The sequence below is a fragment of the Xiphophorus maculatus genome, chromosome 19, assembly GCF_002775205.1.
Source record: "Xiphophorus maculatus strain JP 163 A chromosome 19, X_maculatus-5.0-male, whole genome shotgun sequence".
Lineage (NCBI taxonomy): Eukaryota > Metazoa > Chordata > Actinopteri > Cyprinodontiformes > Poeciliidae > Xiphophorus > Xiphophorus maculatus.
Genome location: NC_036461.1, coordinates 6324307 through 6344331, shown reverse-complemented (window position 1 = coordinate 6344331; position 20025 = coordinate 6324307). Strand labels below are relative to the sequence as shown.

General features: G+C 37.7%; 1 protein-coding gene across 3 annotated transcripts; it reads right to left on the bottom strand.

Annotated features, from left to right (window-relative positions):
• Window positions 1-3241: 3241 nt before the first annotated feature.
• LOC106699687 (transcription regulator protein BACH2-like) lies at window positions 3242-18560 on the bottom strand. Of its 3 annotated transcripts, none has more exons than XM_023353329.1 (5): window positions 18368-18560; window positions 9876-10164; window positions 7123-8430; window positions 5765-5971; window positions 3242-4648 (listed from the first exon to the last, which is right to left on the bottom strand). In XM_023353329.1, exons 2-5 carry the CDS (start codon window positions 10137-10139, stop codon window positions 4253-4255), a joined length of 2175 nt encoding a protein of 724 aa, XP_023209097.1. In that variant the 5' UTR covers window positions 10140-10164; window positions 18368-18560; the 3' UTR covers window positions 3242-4252. The 3 variants fall into 3 exon arrangements, with proteins under 3 accessions (XP_023209097.1, XP_023209099.1, XP_023209098.1); XM_023353331.1 differs by lacking the exon at window positions 18368-18560 and adding an exon at window positions 18292-18355; XM_023353330.1 differs by lacking the exon at window positions 18368-18560 and adding an exon at window positions 10956-11357.
• Between the last annotated feature and the right edge of the window lie 1465 nt (window positions 18561-20025).

Below are 20025 nucleotides of genomic sequence, written 5' to 3'. Positions count from 1 at the left end.
GTTTAGCCATGTTTATGGAGTAAAGTCAGAATGTAAATTGGCATAATTTTATTTTAGGAACTCCTCCTGAAGCAAGAAAAATAACTAGCCAACATGTTTATGTGGGATCTAAGTGGAATTTGCTCAGAATCCATGTGGGTTGATTGTATGCAACTTATTTTGGCAACACCTGTTGGGTAACTTATGCAACAGTATCTATACAAGATACCCTGGGTCTTCAATAGGCATAATGGAAAGTAGTTCAAATTGCAAAACATATTTAGGACTCGTATGGGTTCCACTTTTTACCCAGAGTTTCTCAATACCAAACCTGTTTAAGCTGCTACGTCAGGGTTAATATTTAACTTGCCAATAATGACATTTGTACCAATTTTTAGCCCATTTTCAACCACCTATATGCAAAGTTATTTGATCAGATGACTGAAGGAAGACTTTAGTGTTTTTTCTCAAAAAGTTATCAAAAATTGTATATTTTAGAATAAACAAAATTTAGTCTGAATTATATGTTACAGAAGAAAAAAGAATAGAAAGGCGTCGTATTAGGGCGATTATAGACGGAAAAAAGGAGGAGTAAATTACTGCCAAAAAACAAATCTTGGAAATTTTCTAGAAAAAAGCTTGGAAATTTTTGAGTTTCAAAAGTTGAACATTTGCAAGGAAAAACTCAGAATTTTTTAGATTATTTGAAATAGTCAAAGAAAATTTACTTCTGAAATGCTGAAATTTCCAAGTATTTTGTAGAAAATTTTCTAAATTAATCTAAAAAATTTATCTTTTTTTCTTACAAATATTTCAACTTTTGGAGCTCAAAAAGTTCAAAGTGTTTTTTTAATCTAAAAAGTTGAGTTTTTCTGGAAAATGTTTAAATTTTGGAACTGAGACATTTTCTGGATTTTTCTAGAAAATTTCCCAGATTCATCTTAACATCTCTCAATGCTTCTTCTAGCAAACTTTCAACTTTTCAAGATCAGGCATTTCCAAGCATTTTCCCAGAACATTTCTAATATAAATTACACATTTTCTGAAGTTTTTGGCAGAAATGTACTATTTTTTTTCTATTTGCAAAGGCTAGGGCCTTTGTTGTGTACGTTGTTGTGTAATAGTCAGGGTTGGAGGAGGTCAAATATTACAACCAAACAAATAAATAAGTCCAGATTAACAAGAATTTCATCCTCAAAGAACCCAAATAAATAAATCGAGGTGAATACAGCAGCTTCAAATTGATCACATCTCCCACCGTGGTAAACATCTCCAGCTGTGGGTGGGTGTCCACAGTGACCCTGTGACCCTACTGTGGACAACAGGAGGCCAACTGCAGCACTGCAACACGTTGGAGGCTGAATCAAACAGCAGCAGCACTCTGTGCAGCCACGTGCTCCTGCATCGACTTTTCAACACATGAATTTGGCATCCCAACGATCAATACTGTGCCACAGTGTTTATTTAGAGCTCTGGCTTCAAACCATCCACCATTAGACAAACTGGTGTGTCAGAACAAATTGATCAGCGGCTCGACAAATTTACATGATATGTGAATTTGAAAGTTGATATGAAAGTTGCACCGACACGGAGAGCTGGGTGTTTGGGTTTTATTTAGCAGCTGCTGCAGAAACTGGGAGCAGAAACGGAAACATCTACTCTGGTGAAAGAATATACCTGAATTCCTGAATGAGTTAATCCTAATCCTAATAAATCCAACCTGCACTAATTACGCAAATCTTCTTTCTACAGATATTTACATAAATTCTGGCTGTGAAAACAAGGGGAGTTCCTGCAAAACTCAAATATCTGAACTCATCGTGAAGGTATTGGTTGTGTTTTTGAAGCCTGATGTTTTCCCTGGAACACAGGGAAAACCTTTTTTTAATCAGAATGTTAAACTGCAGCTTAACTATCAAATCTTAAAAACACATTTGTAAAACCCTAGTAGACACGTTAAAATGAAACAAGTAAAAACACAAATCCATCCATGCATTTTGGGTCCGGTTGAATCTTATTCTGCATTGATATTTCCTTATAAATTAGATTAAATTGTGTCACCTTCCTAAAATATATGGCCTAAGTTATTTTTTGCCAGAAGTGATTTTTTTAAAAAACATTTAAAAATCACCATCTCTTTTGTTGCCAAAAGATTATTTAGATTTTTTTATATATATAAATCACTTGGCAAAAGATTACTTGTTTTTAGGAAGTTGACAATATGAAAATATGTGTAATGATGTTTCCAGCAGGGGGCAGCAGTGAGAGTCTACAAAAACCAGGATGTGCTTGATGATCAGAGCGATCAGTTATCAAATGATTTCGTTTAGAGGATTGATTTCATGCTTCCGGTCAAGCTGCGACAACAACTGCTTCACTAAACAGAAAAAAACGTGACTTTCCATCCAAGTCTTCCTGTTGTTGAAACGCCACTCTGGCCGTTTCGAGGTAACCCCCATTTTCCAGAAAGTCCCAATAAACTGCGGCAGTTTGTAAAAACAATTTAACCGCTGCGATGCACACATTGATTTTCATACTGAACAGATGAGAGTGAACTGAGGTGAGAAATACTGAAAACACCGAGCCGGAATGTAAACCGACTGAGTAGCGGGCCGTTGCTAGGGCCGACCCACAGATGTTGCCATGGCAACACTGTCATTCCTCTGTTTCAGCCGGTTTTTTAAATATAGATTAACCGAATGTGTTAACGCTTAAGATCTAGCTTGAACCGATATTTAGCTTTTAGAATAAGTGACTAGAAGGCGTCATCCGTCCTCCACCACCGTGCTAAACAACTGGTGTGTGAAGAATTGTGATGATTTTGCAGATTTTTTTCTCTCGTTATTTTCAAACATAGTGGCGTCCATTATAGCCAAACATTGCTATAATGTTTGGCTATAACATTATGTTTGGCTATAATGTTATAGCCAAACATTATAGCCAAAAGAGCAAGATGGGAGTTGTTCTTTTGCGATATATTTTCACATTAGTCTTCTAATTTTGCAGATTTATTGGGGGTTTTTTTGTTTTGTTTTTTTGTGCTGAATTTGCTCCTTATGAGGCGATGAGAATTTAAACTTAAGTTTGATGAGGTGATTTTTGTTTTCATAGGCAATGGTCATCTCAGTTGTTTGTATGCTGTTCAAGGGACATATTCTCAGTTCATACAGACTTTTTATATTATATGTAGTCTACTGTAGGGATTTTTTAAAATATCACCTTAAAAATAATGATATTTGCCAACAAAAGGTCACCCAAGAGATTAACGTGGCATATTTTATAAGAACCTTTTGGTCCAAATTGGGATGAAGTTACAGACCAAAATTCACATTTTCAAACTCTATAATTCATGAAAATATTTAACAATAATGAAAAGTAAACTGACTTTTGATCAGTTTAAATCGGTCTGTTTGTTTACAAATACAAAATGGAAGTAGGCAGAATTTGATTCAATCTATTGTGCTAGTATCACTGCAAAAACACAAAATCTTACCAAGATTTTTTTTTGTCTAGCTCCTCATGCAAGACAAAACTAACTTACAAGTAACTTTTCATCAAGAAACAGGAGCTTGTTTAGGTGAATACTTCCGTAATGTTGATGGGAAAAGTACTATTTCCACTGGCAGATTATTTCACTTATAACATGGGGCAAATGTATTGTTATAAGTGAAATAATCTACCAGTGAAACTAGAACTTTTTCATTAACTTTAAAGAATTACTGACCTATTTCCTGCTGAAAATGTACTTGTAAGTTAGTTTTATCTTATCTTACTTGTACTAAAGTTTTTGTACTAAAAACTAGACCAAAATACCTTGTAAAATGTTGTTGTTTTGCAGTGTATATGTCAGTACCTCCATGTTTTCCAAGAAAACTGCTCCACCAACAGCTGGAACCTCTTTGACAGACATCAGCAGGTCAAAGTTGAATCGTTTTGTAAACAGCAGCTCTCACTGGTTTTAAACTGGTTTTCTTTTTAGACCTACATGCAGCTCTGAGGCTTCCTCACCTTTACAGAATCTGGTTTGGTCCTCAGGTTAAACCAGTTACACTTATTTTTGTTATACTTAAAGAGAAGTTAAGGAGGAGAAAACTGAACAGTTTGTACATTTCCTGAGAAAACAAAACGAGATAAACGGGAGAATGGATCGTTTAAAAATAGGAAATAAGCTGCCGACTTGCTCATTCTCACCTGTCCAAATAAAAAAAAGCCCACCTCCATTAGTACTAATGAGATCACAGGTGTGTCAGACAGGTAAACAAACCAGTTCTGCTCAAGACGAGTCCTGCGTGTCCGGCTCTTCCGTTGTGCACTTCACCGTCATCTCCTGACAGAAATCCACTGTCACTGTGGGGCTACACAATTCCTCACTGGATACCAGAACCACTGGACCGTCTGAGTTCTGCTCCTTCCGACCGAACACGTCCTGGACTTTCCGTCTGCTCTCCAGCTCTTCAGAGTTCTCGCCAACCATGCCGGATCTGGGTTTCACGGGATCCTGGTCTGAAGAATCTGAGGTGAGGTCGATGGTGGTGGAGGCGGGCGGAGTCTGGTTGGTTTGGACCTCTCTGCACACCTGCTGCGAGAGGAAGGAGAGGTTCTGCCAGAGCTCGGACATGCAGACCTGCAGCTGGTTCCTCTCACTCAGCAGCTTCTCCTTCTCGGACACCTGCATCCAGAAAACACACAACTGGGTCAAATCTCAAAGTCAGAACAAAGAAACAAACTGAGTTCAACTGCAACTAACGATTACTTTAGTTACAGAATAATCCATCAATTATTCTGACGATTAATCAATTAATCAGATAAAACAAACTGACAAATTCTGCATTTTTTATTTAATTCGTTACATTAAAATATCCAAATAAGTAAAAGGACTCAATTCAAATAAGAAAATAAACCTTTTATTGCATAAAATCATAATCATTTGTAGCAAAGGATGCACCTGCAACTAAAAACATACTTCCAAGCCCTTTCACTTGACGTAACATCAATGCAGTATATAAATTTTATATTGCTGACCATTTTTTTTTGATTAATCGATCAATAATTTGATAGCAAAAGGTGCGTAATAGGGCTGCAACCAATTTTTTATCAATTAATCTATTGATTATTCTGACGATAAGTCAGATAAAGGAAACTTGGCACATTTTGCAATTTCTACATATAAACCTTTTTTTATACAATATTAGAAAAACATAAAAACATGCAAATAAGAATAAATAAATTCCTTTTTTTTAAATAAGGAATTTTATTGCCTAAAATGCAATAACATAGTATTTCTTTAGTGATTTTTGATTATTTGTAGCAAAGGATGCATCTGCAGCTAAAATAAATACTTCTAAAAATACTTCTAAGTTCAGCCTTTTCTTCTTTTCTTAACATCAAAACAAAGTGGAGTTAATTTGCATTTATTGATTTATAAGAGGAGAGCAAAAACTGTCTAAGAGGAGTTTTATTTTAGAAAATCTGAGTGATCAGGTGAAGCTAAAACTAAACCACTTGAGGAGCTGTTGTTTTTTTTTTTATCTTAAACACTAAATATGTACTTTTTTGTTCACTTTTGTACGCTTTTTCAGCAAAAGATCTTTCATTTAGTCTCTACTCTAGTTAACCGATTACTAAATTAGTTGACAATTATTTCAATAATTGTTTCAACATGATTAATCGCTTCAGCCCTAGTCCAGCCTTTGTTAGAAGTAACTCAGAGGTTCATAATCTTTACTACGTAGGTTTTGGGTTGTTGGGGTAATTTTATGCTAAGTGTGTGTTTTTAAGCCCGTACCAGTTTTCGGATCTCCATCTCCAGGTTCTGAATGCAGTCCAGCTTCCTCTTGCGGCAGCGCTGAGCAGCGATCCGGTTTTTGCTGCGCCTCCGGATGTCATGGATGAACTCCAGCTGCTCTGAGGTCAGTTTGTGCATCTTGATGAGGACCTGGAAGTCGTTGCGAGGCAGGTTGGAGATCTGATCCACAGGGAACGGCAGCTTCACCTGAAAGAACCGAGGAGTTCAATCTGATCAGGTCCGGTCTGACGGCAGGAAAGTTTAAATTCATGATAAAAACTGCAGATTCAAACCACATTAACATCTTTACTGACAACTATCTCAGGATCCACTGACCAAAAATATTTTGACGTGTTTCTGCACCAAAAATATATGACAGAAATGAATGTTATTAAATTACCTCTTCGGCTTAAGTTCAACAAGAACTGATAGCAGAGAAGGATTTAAACTACGACTGAGTGTAAAAAAAGTAATATAATTACCAGAATGAAGTCCAAACATCACAAGAATACGTATTAATATTAACACATTAGTCATAATATTACGAGAATTAAGTAGTATATAATAAAGTCCTAATATTTCGACTTTATTTTCTTTATATTGTGGCTTTACTCTCGTAATGTTATGACTGTATTTTGGCAACACCACGACTTCATTCTATTAATATTTTGACTTTATTCTCGTAATGTTATGTTTTTATTAATTATTTCTTCTTATTGTAAGCCAAATTCTCCGTCGCAGTAAGAACCAGGGCGCAGAAACTCTGACCTTAAACAAGATCAAGAATCGGAGAAAATCCGCCGCATGAAGGCAGGTGAGTGTAATGCGGTGTAACAGCCAGCAGGTGTCAGTATCAGACTAATCAAATCCTGTTTGCATCTACGGATCATCTGCATTCTTCAACCACTCTGCAGCTAAATTAGTAATTAGCGTACAATAAGATTTGTAAGCGCACAACATAATTCACGAATGTGTATAACACAATGCATAAATCCATACCTCAATAAATATAAGCTAGAATATCCAAGAATAAATATTGTTAATGCTGCGTTCAAGGCCTGCTAGGAAAGCTAGGATATCTGAGCATTACCAGATTTATTAGAAAAAACTTGTTTTTTGTGCAGTTGCTCAAAACCACAATATTAAAGATATTTACTTACATTTAAGTAACTAGATTATAAAAATATGGATTTAGTAGAGTTTTTGTTTTCCGGAAAAACAAAAACTGTGAAAACTAAGAACAGCAATAGCGCCATCTTTTGGCAGCTTTTTAGCCTCCATCGCGCACATGAACACAACGCAGTCCATCTTCTGAAGTGTGATCTTAAAATGCGAATAGAAAGAAGCTAACTACTAACCTCAGGGCCAGAGACTCTGGATCCACCTTCACTGTCATCTTCTGAGAATGATTCGGACTCATCGCTGGAGTTTCCTCCACTGGTACCAAACTCCTGCTCACTTTTGATCTTGATGTGGCCCTGGCTGAAGACAACCTCACTTCTGAGTGGCGTCCGGGCTTCCACCACTCCGACCAGACAATGAGGAAGAGCCGAGACTGAGCTGACATGTGGGGCAGAAGAGAGGTCAAAGGCCAGGCTGGACGGCGAGCTACCAGTGGCTATGTCATCTGGATATGAGGAGTGGGAGCTGGGAGTCTGAGTTTGGGATTCGGATGGTACAGGAGACGCAGCTAATGTCTTGATGGAGACAGGAGAGCTGGTGAGGCATGTCAGATGAGGTGAGGAAGTCTCCACTTGCTCCATGGCTGAGGTTTTTTCTCTGTTGGACAACAAAGGTTGCTCACCAGCAGCAGAGGAGAAAATGACGGTACATCTGTCCGGCTCGCCTTCATACCGAGACGAAGACGTCTTGGATTGCTGCATGTCTCTATCATTGAGGTTGAGGTTGGATTGGCTTAGAGAGTCCATCTTACTCCTCTGCCTGTCTTTGAGCAGCTCCCTGTAGTGGCTGATGGACAGATGGTTGGAGAGAAGCTGCTGAATGGTGCTGCCAGTCATGGTGCCAAGATCCAGGCCGCCTCGCTGGAGGTATGAACGCAGGCAGGACGAGGCTAATTCTCCATCCGCAGACGGCTTATCTGCAACTGGAACTCCCTCCACTTCCAGCTCCATCTCCAGAACCTCTTCAGTACCAAACTCTGCGTTGAAGCCGTTCCTCTCGTGTCCTGATTCATCAAAGGGCTCCTCTTTAATCCTGGAGGGGTTGAGAAGGGTCTGGGGAGCAGCACCGGAGTCTGTCGACTCTGAACTGGTTAGAGTGGGAATGGTCTGTTGACCTAATCCATTGTGCTTGTCATCGCAAACCTGTTCCTGGTACTTCCAGGACTTTGGACTTTGTGGAAGATCTTCATGAGGAGAAGCAGCATCAGCTGTTAGAGAGCTTTCCTTCTTTGTCTCTGAACCGCTATCAAAGGAAACGTCTTGGGAAAAGACGGTATCCTCTTCATCGTATTGCACCTTGCAATTTCTGGAGTGCTGTCCGTCACTCTCCAACTGAGCCTGAAGAAACTGGAAGCAGGAATCCTCCAAGTTGTGCACACCAAGGAGGTCGGCACACCGAATGACCTCATGGATGTTTTCTTGACTTAACACCAGCTTGGCGGTGTAGGCGAACTGGAGCAGCGGAGCAAAACCATTAGCTGTCACCTGCAGAAAAATAAACACAGTTTATGTGTAAGGCATATTTAGGTCTAGGGATGCAAAAAAGTAAGAGAATTACAATTAACTGTCGATTAATGGTTTATTAGATTAAAATTAATTGAGCCAATTCAGTAATAATGCCTGATTAGATATTCTTTTAGTGTTGTAGTTTGGCCGCCATCCAGCAGAGGGCGCCACTGGTCATTCATTAGCGGATTGACACAAAGATGACGGTCATACCAGAATGGAAACGGTCAAAACAGAGCATGCAAAAGAGCAACGACCGACGGTACTTCTATTAATATCTATGTTCAAGGGAGTTTAAGGATATATTTTCATTCTTTTAATTTTTTATTTTTCTATTCAGCAACTTAGGAGGTTCCTGTTTTGTTTTATTTTTTAAAATATCTTCGTATAATAATCTGGGTGGGAAACACAATTTTCTGTTTATTACAGTACTTGATTGACTCAAATAAAATGAAAAATGTTATGTTTTCCTTAAATTCAACATATGACAAATTTAGCCATGTATGTTAAGTAGGGTGACCATATTTTACTTTGGGAAAACGAGGACAACGTGCAGGGGGCGGGAGGGAGGGGGGAGGGGGGAGGGGCGCCAAGGGGTATCTTTACTTTTCCCACACACACTCGCACACATAATGCAACGTGATTGGATTTGGGGAGAAGGGCGTGACTAAAACCTGGAATGGAGTAGTGGAACGGAGTGGCAATGTAATCACAATGCACTGTAAGCTATGTAATGTGTTTTGAGGCAGTTGACCAAAATCCCGGACGATTTTTAAATTCCCCCCGGACATCTTTTTAGGTCTGAAAAGTAGGACATGTCCGGGATAAAGAGGACGTCTGGTCACCCTATGTTAAGGAAAAACGGTTGAGCCTCTTGATACAAGAGAAAACTTTTAAGAAAATGGTTACTTATCAATTAATCGCTAGCTCCATCAACTTTAGATAACTTTAAATGAAAACTTGTGTTCTTAAATTGGTCTATTACTTAAAATCCTGCTAATTGTCCTCCTGTTTTATGTTGTATACGACTGCAAAAAGGCACTGTGAGGTATAAATAGTTGAAAAATAAAAGGAGGTGCTTTCAGAAAAATCAAATATTCGCCATGTTTTCCTCTTCCTGCTTTGTTGATCTTTTGTGTCCTGAATGATTCGGTCTCTTTCAACCTTCATCATCCTCTGCTTCCTCCTCCTTCACTGTTGTCAGCATCATCTTTGTCCATCTGTGTGGTTTGTGCTCACATCAGCATCCCTTCAGGCTTCACAGCAGACCAATAAGATCATGAAACACGGAAGAGAGCTCCGCTTTAACACGACTGGACAGATGGAGTTCAGCCTGTCTGTTGCTTTGATTTAGCTCTGCTTGCTAAAAACTTCACAAAAGGAAGAAAAGCATCATCTCTCCTTCCTGTCATTTTGCCCCTCACCTTGTCTGGCAGGCTGATGATGGGTTCAGCGCTGCCTGGCGACTCGCTGTGTCCCAGCAGGACCTGTAGGAAGTAGCTGCTGCTGGCAGCCAGGACGGCCCGGTGGGCCCGGACCTCCCTGCCCTCCACCAGCACCGTGACATCACAGAGGAGCCCCCGCCGCCGCTGTTCCTCCAGGCTCAGCAGCACGTTGGCACAGTGCACCTTGGATTCGTACACGTACACCGGCGCTGACGCCTGACTGTCATGCTGCTGCTCCGACATCACTTCCTCTGACACCCTGCACAAACTACATGCAGAATGAAGACACAGGAGTTATCAGTTTACTATAAATCAATACAGAAATTCTGATATAACTCGGGTTGAAGCATATCTAAACGTCTTGTTCTCTGTTCAGAAAGCCATCAGATACAAACAGACAGAACACATCTGTGGTGTGAAAATCACATGCTAAAGTAGGCCTGTCGCAAAGTGGATTTTTCTGGATGATAAACTGTCCCAGAAATTATTGCAATAAACAATAATATTGTTGTTTTGAGATCATTTTCAATCGTAACGGGATAAAAATGCAAGTACACCCTCTCAAAGCTCAATAAACTTTAATTTCGAATGAGCATTTTAGCACTGCACTGCAAAAACGGCAAGTATTTTTGGTTTAGTTTCTAGTGCAAATATTTTAGTACATTTGAAATAAAACAAAACTAATATACAAATAACTTCTTAGCAAGATATAGAGGCTGGTTTTGCGTAAATAATTTCTTTATATTGATGTAAACATAATGGTCCCATTGGCAGATTATTTCAGTTATAACAAGAAATTTTTTCTCATGTTATAAGTTAATTTAAAGTACTTTTTCCTAAATATGAAGAAATTATCTACGTAAAACAAGCCTCTACATCTTGCTGAAAAGTCACTTTTAAGTTAGTTTGTCTTATTTAAAGTGTACCAAGATATTTTCACCAATAATACTTGGTAAAATTGTGTGTTTTTGCAGTGTGGGACTGGAAGACATTTTGAATATCCAAAATAAATAAAACAACAAAAATAAAATGGACGATGAAGTCTGTCAGCAAAATTACCCATTAAAACCGGGACTAGTTGAGACCGAAGCACCAGACCGAACCTTTTTGTCATCTAGTCTTTAGTAGAAAAAGAGAGACAAGAAAAACAATCAAGAAAAAAAAAATTATTGCACTCATCTTAATTCATCATGCAATTAATTGATTTATTGCTTGTTGCACCAGGCTTATGTCAAAGGTTTATACCCAACATCAGGCTCCTGCATCCTGCTGCATATCCCTTCATTTTGTTGCATCTCACTGTGAGAAAATACTTCCAGCTGCATCCCGCTACACCTTCCTCCACTCATTTGCATTCTGCTGCTGTTTTCTGTTTCTTACTACATCCAGCTTCATCATTTTGCTCTCTGTTTAAATCCTAACACATCCTACACTGCAAAAACACAAAGTCTTGCCAAGCATTTTGTCTAGTTTCTTGTGCAAATATCCTAGTACACTTGACATTAAACAAACTAACTTAAAAGTAACATTTTAGAAAGATATAGAACTAAGTAAATAATTTAATATAGTTTTTTTTTTTAAAGTACTAGTTCCACTGGCAAATTTCTTTCACTGGAATTGGTACTTTTATTACCTATATTAAAGAATTATTTACTTAAAACAAGTTTATCTTGATGGGAAGTAAGTTTTAAGTTAGTTTTGTCTTATTTTAAATGTACTAGGATATTTGCACTAAAATAAAAATACTTGGTATGATTTTGTGTTTTTGCTGCTTGCTGCTACATTGTAATCCTGCTGCATCCCTCTGTATCTTGCTACTCGGCCCGTCACAATAATCAATAAATCAATTCATATGACAAATTTAAATAATTTACATTTGCATGATTTATCTTTAACAATTATTTTAGTAATTCTATAAATTCTATAGATTATTTTGACAATCAGGTTAACATTCTGCTGATTTTTCTTTTGTCCACTTCAGCTTATTTTATATAATATTAGAAACACATTAAAAGATGCAAATAAATAATTTAATTCCTTTTTAAATAAGAACATAAACATTTTATTGCTTACAACACAATAATTGTTTTGTGTATTATTGATCATTTGTAGCAAAGGATCAACATGTGAAAAGCTCAGGCCTTCTTGTTCAACTGATCTGATCAATTTTTGGATTAACGATTTAATAATAGGATAGCAAACGGTCCTGAATAAAAGATTTGTTTACAGAATTTTAACCAGGCGAAGCTAAAATTATGCCACCTGAGGAGTTCTGGGTAAAACATATTTTCAGATAAAAAATTTTTTTTTTATCCTAATTACAAAATGTTTAAATATTTTGGACAGTTTTGGTTTAATTTCTGCTCTGATTGTGTTGTTCTCTCAGCAAATTGCCTTTTTTGAGTCTCTATTTAGAGATTAATTGATTTCTAAATTAGTTGACGATTATTTTTAAAAATTTATTAATCGTTTCAACCCTAAAGCATGCAGTTGTAGATCTACGTAGAGTTGAGCTTTAAAGAGAGCGGCAGCTGTGCACACAGACTGCAGGCAGAGCTGCTTCTTTGTGATTCAGCCGTTCATAAATCCTCCCTGCAGACAGCTGAGTGTGCAGTCTCTGCGTGTGTGTGTGTGTGTGTGTGTGTGGGCGTGTGTGTGTGTGCAGTCTGTGGGTGTGGGGATGCGTGTGTGTGTGTGTGGGAGCGTTGTGCTGACTCAGACCTGCTGAAGCAGCCCACCTCTGAAGGCTCACTGTGAATCCACATACTGACCATCATCATCATCATCATTTGCTTAGACTATCTGCTGCGTCCGTGAGGATCACCAGAACAGCCACGCGTCACGTTTCCATCCTGATCTTGTGTTTTGCAATCTGTCTCCGCTCCTTTTCATCCAATCACACGGCGGGTTAGAGGAGGAGTGACCTCTCAGGACTGACTGTTATTGTTCAGTTTCCATTCAGGGTGTTGCTTTCATTTAAAATGGCAGCATAATGTAAAATCAACCTTCTTATTCCATCATCAGAAACACACCTGGACTGTTGCCTTAATCCTTTCACACATGTTTGAGAAATCCTTTAATCTCCATGGCAACCATTCAGGTTTGGAAAACGCCTGGATGGACCTAGCCCCACCTCCAGCCTTCCCCGAAAATGAGCTCCTTCAGACTAGCTAGCAGCAATTAGCAAACATCTGTTCAAACTGCACATCAGCTGAGCTCATTTCACAAGCTACTTCTCAGTGCAACACTGCAAAAACATAAAATATTACCAAGTATTTTTTATCTAATTTCTAGAGCAAATATTTTAGTACATTTGAAATAAGACAAAACTAACTTACAAGTAACTTTTCAGCAAAAAAATCTGAGCTAGTTTTAGGTCAATAATTCCTCAATATTGATGAAAAAGTACCAGTTCCACTGGCAGATTATTTCTCTTAAAGCAAAACATTTCTACTGAGTTATACGTGAAATAATCTGCCAATGGGAAAAGTACGTTTTACATCAATATTAAAGAATTACTTTTAAAAAGCTCATATTTCTTGATTAAAAGTAACTTCTAATTTAGTTTTATTTTATTTCAAGTGTACTAAAATATTTGTGTTGGAAATTTGACCGAAATTACTTGTTTTGATTTTGTGTTTTTGCAGTGAACGCTGTAAAAAACAGTTAATAGGGGAGTAGGGATGTGATAACTCGCTGAAGGCAGAGTGTTTTAAAGAGCAGGACTTTCTTAAAGCGACAGAGCCCCAATTACAAAATCAAAAATTGTTCAAATATATAGCAGTTTTAAAGCAACTTAAGTTAACATTGTTACTTGATAAATTGCCACTATTTGCCTGAAAAATAAATAATACCGCTTTTTTAAAACATCCTCCCGTAATGCACTTCACATCTTCTGCCTCCATCCAGCTCTACGTTGCTCTAATGTGCTGCATCTTGTTCCTTCCCACCCCTGATTCATTCTAGTCCATTAAAATCTACTCTCTACATCCAGACACATCCAGCAATATTCTGCTACAACCGGCTGAAACCTGCTTCATTATGCTCCTAGCTAACTCTGGCACATTGACAGAAATGTTATTAACATGCACTGTTCCTGTAATGAATAAAATAAATTACACCCTGTTTAAGACCGTCGTGACTAGGGGATATGTATTTAAAATTTTATTATAATATTTTGTGGCTCTATTGAGAAATACATTTTTAAAATTACGACAAGAGTAACATTTATTACTTCTATTTTTTTTTAAGTAACTCACAAAAGTACTTTCTGGTGCAAATGTCTTAGTACAGTTAAAATAAGAAAATAAGACAAAGCTAACTTATAAATAACTTTTCAGAAAGATATGAGCTTGATTAAAGTCAATAACTCATTATTGATAAAAAAAAATATATATATATATACTAATTCCACTGGCAGATTATTTCACTTATCACTACCAACAGTCATAGAGCTGTTACCTAGCAACCCAAGCCAAGCCCCGCCCATCACCTAGCAACAAAGTTCTAGTTCCACTGGCAGATTGTTTCACTTATAACATGGAAAATTTCTTACTATAAATGAAATAATGCACCAGTGGAACGAAAACTTTTTCAATTTGAGGAATGTTTAATTAAAAACAAGTTATTTTATCTTGCTGAAAAGTTACTTCTAAGTTAGTTTGTCATATTTCAAGATTACTAAGCTATTTGAGCTACAAATCAGACCAAAAATAACTTACTGTATGGAATTTGCAACACATGTTCATATACTGTACTTCAAAAAGCTAAAATTATATCACTAAACTACCCTGGATTTAATTACATTTTCTAATTTACTGATTCTTATTGACAATTTCTTAATACAAATGGTGGATAAAAAAGTAAAAACACATTTTGTAGCTAATTGTTAGTTTTTTTTTTATTGACATTAATAGAAATTTACTGAGACATATTGTCAGGATTGCTGGCTTTACTATTTTCTTCACAGTTTTTTCTATGAAAGTATCAATAAAGATCAATAAATACGACTTAATGCAGTTACTGTGTGCCGTTTAGTGATATAAATCTCACTTCTTTACAAATGGGAATGTTTTTCAAAAGCAGTATTTGTGTTTACGGAGCTATGCTTGCTGTGATATTATCACTTTTAGCACAAAATGTTGTGATAAAACTTTAAGCCCATATCATCCACCAATACGTTCCCTTTCACCCTGCAGTAAACGTAGAACAGGTTACCATATTTTTCTCCATTTGCAGCAGTGAAATCCTCAGGATTAATTAACCAGCAGAAACGCTGCAGAGCGGCAGATTAACGGGGAAAGATGCTGGTAAATCTGATCCACAAATGACCGGCAGACATCCCAGAGGAGATCCTGATAAACATCCTGCTGTGACATCATCATCTCCTTTTCTGTTCGCAGACACGCTTCTTGCTGGGATCCGGAAACCTGAACTCTGAGGTCACCCAGAACCTTCATCCTGAGGGCTGCCGATCCCTCCTCATCCTCTCCTGTATAGATCTGATGACACAAACCATCGACTGCTGAATCAGATGCAGGACGAAAAGTTTTTGTTTCTAATATTTCTCTTCAGCTCAGATAGAAAGAACCAGTCTGTCCAGGTTGGAAACCATCAGTTCAATGCTAACACTGTGAAAATACAAAATTGACCAACTAGTTTCCAGTGAAAATATCTTTGTACACTTAAAATAAGTAGCTTTTCAGCAAGATATAGGAGCTTTTTCTGTGTTTAAGTGAAATAATCACCAACTGAACCGAAATGTTTTTATCAATATTAAGGAATTATTTACTTAAACAATCCCATATATCTTTCCGAAAAGTTACTTGTAAATTTCTTTTGTCTTATTTTAAGTGTACTAAGACATTTGCACGAGAAACTAAACCAAAATTACTTGGTAAGATTTTGTGTTTTTGCAGTGAACCCTTGGGTTCAGTTTCGCCTTGGTGTTGGATGGACTCGGATGAGAAAACCCGGCCTGCAGGCGGCTGAGGAAGTAGAAAATGGATCAGACACCTCAGGTTTCAGGGAAAGCAAAGTGACACGAGTCACACATTAAAACCCTAATAGCAGTCAGACAAGAGCGAGAAGCTGAATCAAAACAAAACCTGGAGAATCCAAACACAAACTGTTAGCGGTGTTTGTGGTTAGTGGTGTTTTCAAGGCAGAAAAAGTACCAGAGATCATCAAGATTTGTTAAAAGAACCTGGATATTCCTGCAGTTCCACTAGTTTGACTTTAATAAATACAATTAACTTCTCCAGACGCCGCAGAACCGAAACATCGACTTAAAACTCAGTGCGAAAAATCAGGATCCGATGTTTTACTGCAACACTAAAGCATCACCCAAGAAGCAGATAAACAGCAGAAATCAGCCCATTTGTGTTTCTGCTGTTTCTCTCTCTGAAAAACATAGAGATGTTTACAAGACCATGAATCTTAAAAATCTTCACAAAATGTAAAAAAAATTTAAATTTTTTTACATTTTGTCTTGTTACAACATAAAGTGGTGCTTATACATTAATGGGACGTAAAATTATACATTATAATACGTCATGAAACCAAGGAACAGGGATTAAGATGTGGGGAAGTTTAAAGGAGGGTTTTGGATTGGAACGATTAATTTGATTATTCGTGATTAATTGATTAATCAATTAATTAAGTAGTTGATTAAAAAATGAACATACATACTTCAGCAAAAAGACTATTTGTGAAATAACAACACACTCAATGCATATTTAAGCCAAAATGTTGCAAAAATTATATATATTTTGGATTTACCATTTAAAAAAAAATCTTTTTCTGTAAATATATTCTACCCAAAACTCATCTAGTATCATAGTTCTAGCTTTATTTGGTTCAAAAAGTGCATCTTTTAATGTTTCTTATATTGTAAAAAAAAAAAAAGAAAAAAGGCTAAAGTGATCAAATAAATCTGCAGAATGTATGAATTATTTGATTTATCAATTAATCATCAAAAACTATGTATTACTACTATAAGCGTTACCTGCAGCCCTGAAAGGCTAGGCTATAAAATAATGGCTCAATAAAAACAAAACAAAAAAATCAGCATCCATAGTAAAAAACATTGTTGTGGTTGTATCATGGAAGGGTGATGCTATTCTTCTTCTCCAGCAGGAACATGTAATAAAAGTACATATCCATGTTAGAATGTCCTAATCAAAGCTCAGGCCTAAATCCAACTGAGAATTGAAGAGAATTCATTTCTACAGGCAATTTGCATCCGATCTGTCTGAGTTACATCGCTGGTTTTGCAAAGAAAGGAGCAAAACATAAAGCTTTATATCTGCATTTGAAAAGCTGGTGGAGACAAAAGACTTGCAGCTGTAATTGGATCAAAAAATTATTCAACAAAGCATCGACTCCGGTGGGAGAATATATCTGCAAGCCACACTTTTCAGATTGTTATCGACAGAAGATTTGAGACTGTTGAGTTTCAATTTCCAGAAAAACTGCTACCCTACACATACAACCAGAGCTACAATGGTTTTGAATCAAAGTATACCCATATATTTTAATACGTCCTAATCAAAGTTCAGACCTGAATCCAACTGAGAATTTATTTTTAAAGACAATTTTCATCCAATCTGGTTGTTTTTTCAGACAAAAAAATGGGTGGGGGGTCGAATCTAAATTTACAAAACTGACAGCAGCTGTAATTGGAGCCAAAGGTGGTTAAATAAAACGTCTACTCAGAAAAAGTCAATATATCTGCAAGCCACACTTTTCAGATTTTATTAATAAATACTCTACCATCTACTTCACAAATAAGTGTTTGGTCTATCATCATTTAAACTTTCCAAGTTTCATTCTGAAGGAATTTATGGTCTGCAAAAGAACAGAGCGATCCTAAACAACAACCGCACTGTAATTATCTTTTTACAGCTCTGACGGGTCCAAACTTAGCAACACGAGCAGCTGGGATCCAGAACCAGCCCTTCCGGATCTGGACCAGCACCTGGACGCTGATCTGGATCCATCCTGGCTGTGTTCATGACCAGCAGAATCACCCGCAGCTCCGAGGAGAAGCTGGAAAACAAAGAGCTCATCCTGCACAACCAGGCGTGTGCGCGACACATGCACGCTGTCAGGCGCTCAGACGATGCGGTTCTGAGAGCTGCAGCTGCTGGTTCTGGTTCCAGCGGCTCGCCGCGGCTGCTGCACCGGCCCTCAGCGCTTTGTTCCCCCGGCTGAGGGCGGAGCGGCGGCCGCTTCCTTTGTCCTGCTCCCCGCGGAGTAAAACAACCGAGTGAACCCGCCAACACAAAGACCCGCAGCTCCCGTGCACGGTGGCTGGAGGCGCGTGCACAGCCTCGTGTCAGGCTTGTAAATCACACCCACGCACGGTTGGGTCGCAAGTTCCAACCGGACTCACCCAGCGGCTCCGAACCGCCGAGGAGACACCCTCACTGGGACGCATGCAGCCGCAGCGGCCGCTTCTGGAGACTCACCGGCTCCTCCTGCGCGTCCACGGCCCCGTCACAGATCACAGCGGGTCCGCATGGTGCCGAACCGGGGTCTGAGTGTGGACCGTCACCGAGCGCTGCGGGTCCGCATGGATCCGAACCCGGGTCTGAGTGTGGACATGGAGCGCGTTCTGTGATTCAGGAGCTGCTTTGTTGACATCGGTTCGATGACGTCATGGTTTCCCTCATTCACAATAACAACCCCCCCCACCCGCTCCTCACTCAGCGCCACACACACACACACACACACACGCACGCGCACTCAGCATCTCTGAGGATTTATAGCAATAATATGACAGCAGAGGAAATAAAAAGATTGTTTTAAGTTTTTTTTTACAAGTAAATCTCAGTAATAATAACAAAATGTGATATAATATTAATGCATAACCAGAATTACCCACAAATTGTACTAAAGTAAGAGTAGCACTACTTCAATATACTTTTAATCAAATAAAAGTAAAGTAAAATAGTAAAATTTAAAACATAAAATAGTAAAAACGCTACTTAAGTAACTGATCAACAAATTATTTAATATTGAAAAATTATATCATCAGAAGGCACAAACTATTAACTTATGTGGACATTTTTGTATTTTAAGGATAAAATTAAAATAATTTATTTTGTAATATAAATCAGGCAAAATATATATATTTTTTCGAATCGGTTTCTTTCCAAATAAAACTTTAGCAGAAACTACAGGTTTTTTTTAGTTTGAAATAAATTTGTTCTTCATTCAGTGAAGTCATCCATAGTGTGTAGAGCAGAAATTAAACTCATGTAAAAGAAGCGATACTTCATAATAAAATTAGACAAGTAAAAGTAAAATGTACAGCAAATTAAAAATACTCCTAAAGGTAGTTTTTCCCCCCAAAAAAGTCACTTAAGTCGATCTAAATGAGTAAATGTAATAAGTTACTACCCAACTTTGTCAATAACGGCTTAAAGCTAATGAAGCTTCTGTATCCAACCAGAAAGTTTAGTGGAAGGAAGAATTGTAGACAAAGTGGTATAATCCAGTCCCTCCAGGGAGATTTTACGATTCAAAGTTTTTACATTTTGCGCATACTTGTCATTTTCACCAGTCACTGAAACTTTTCGATCGATCGCATGTATTTCCATCTTCTCTGACTATTCACTGCAACTCGACTGAATTTTGATCAAATCTCTTAGCTTCCTTCTAATTTAACTTCTTGTTTCACAATTTGCAAGATGACAGCATGTGTGCGGGGCCTTTTTGGGACCCTAAGTATATTTTCATTTGCGGCCCCCCATATAGGAACAAGTCAACACCAAATGCTTCATGATTCCTAAGCTACTATACTAGTTTGTGTGCAACATACCTGCTATCATTTGTAATTAGCTTAGCACTGATATTAAGGCTATTGGTTTTAATTTAACTGGAGTAGCAAACTAAAAACAATTATTTACATTAATTAGGGACAAATTTACCCATTATTTGTGTACCAACCATAAAAACAATATGAAAAAAAAATTTATTCAATGTTATTTTAACATTTTAGATTTTTCATCATGCTAGCTTGGTGCTCTTGGGGGCCCCCTGGTGGTGTGCTGCCCGCTCTGCATGTGTGACATGCAAAATTTGATTCTGAAGGTTACATCTGACTGCAAATTGAATGTGGTTG

Excerpts from the sequence above, each read along its gene's own strand:
- LOC106699687 (XM_023353329.1), bottom strand. The coding sequence starts at position 10,139 with ATGTCGGAGCAGCAGCATGACAGTCAGGCGTCAGCGCCGGTGTACGTG. Across the intron at positions 8,431-9,875 it reads TCATCAGCCTGCCAGACAAG|GTGACAGCTAATGGTTTTGC; the intron begins GTGAGGGGCAAA and ends ATTTTTCTGCAG. Across the intron at positions 5,972-7,122 it reads CCAGAGTCTCTGGCCCTGAG|GTGAAGCTGCCGTTCCCTGT; the intron begins GTTAGTAGTTAG and ends CGGTTCTTTCAG.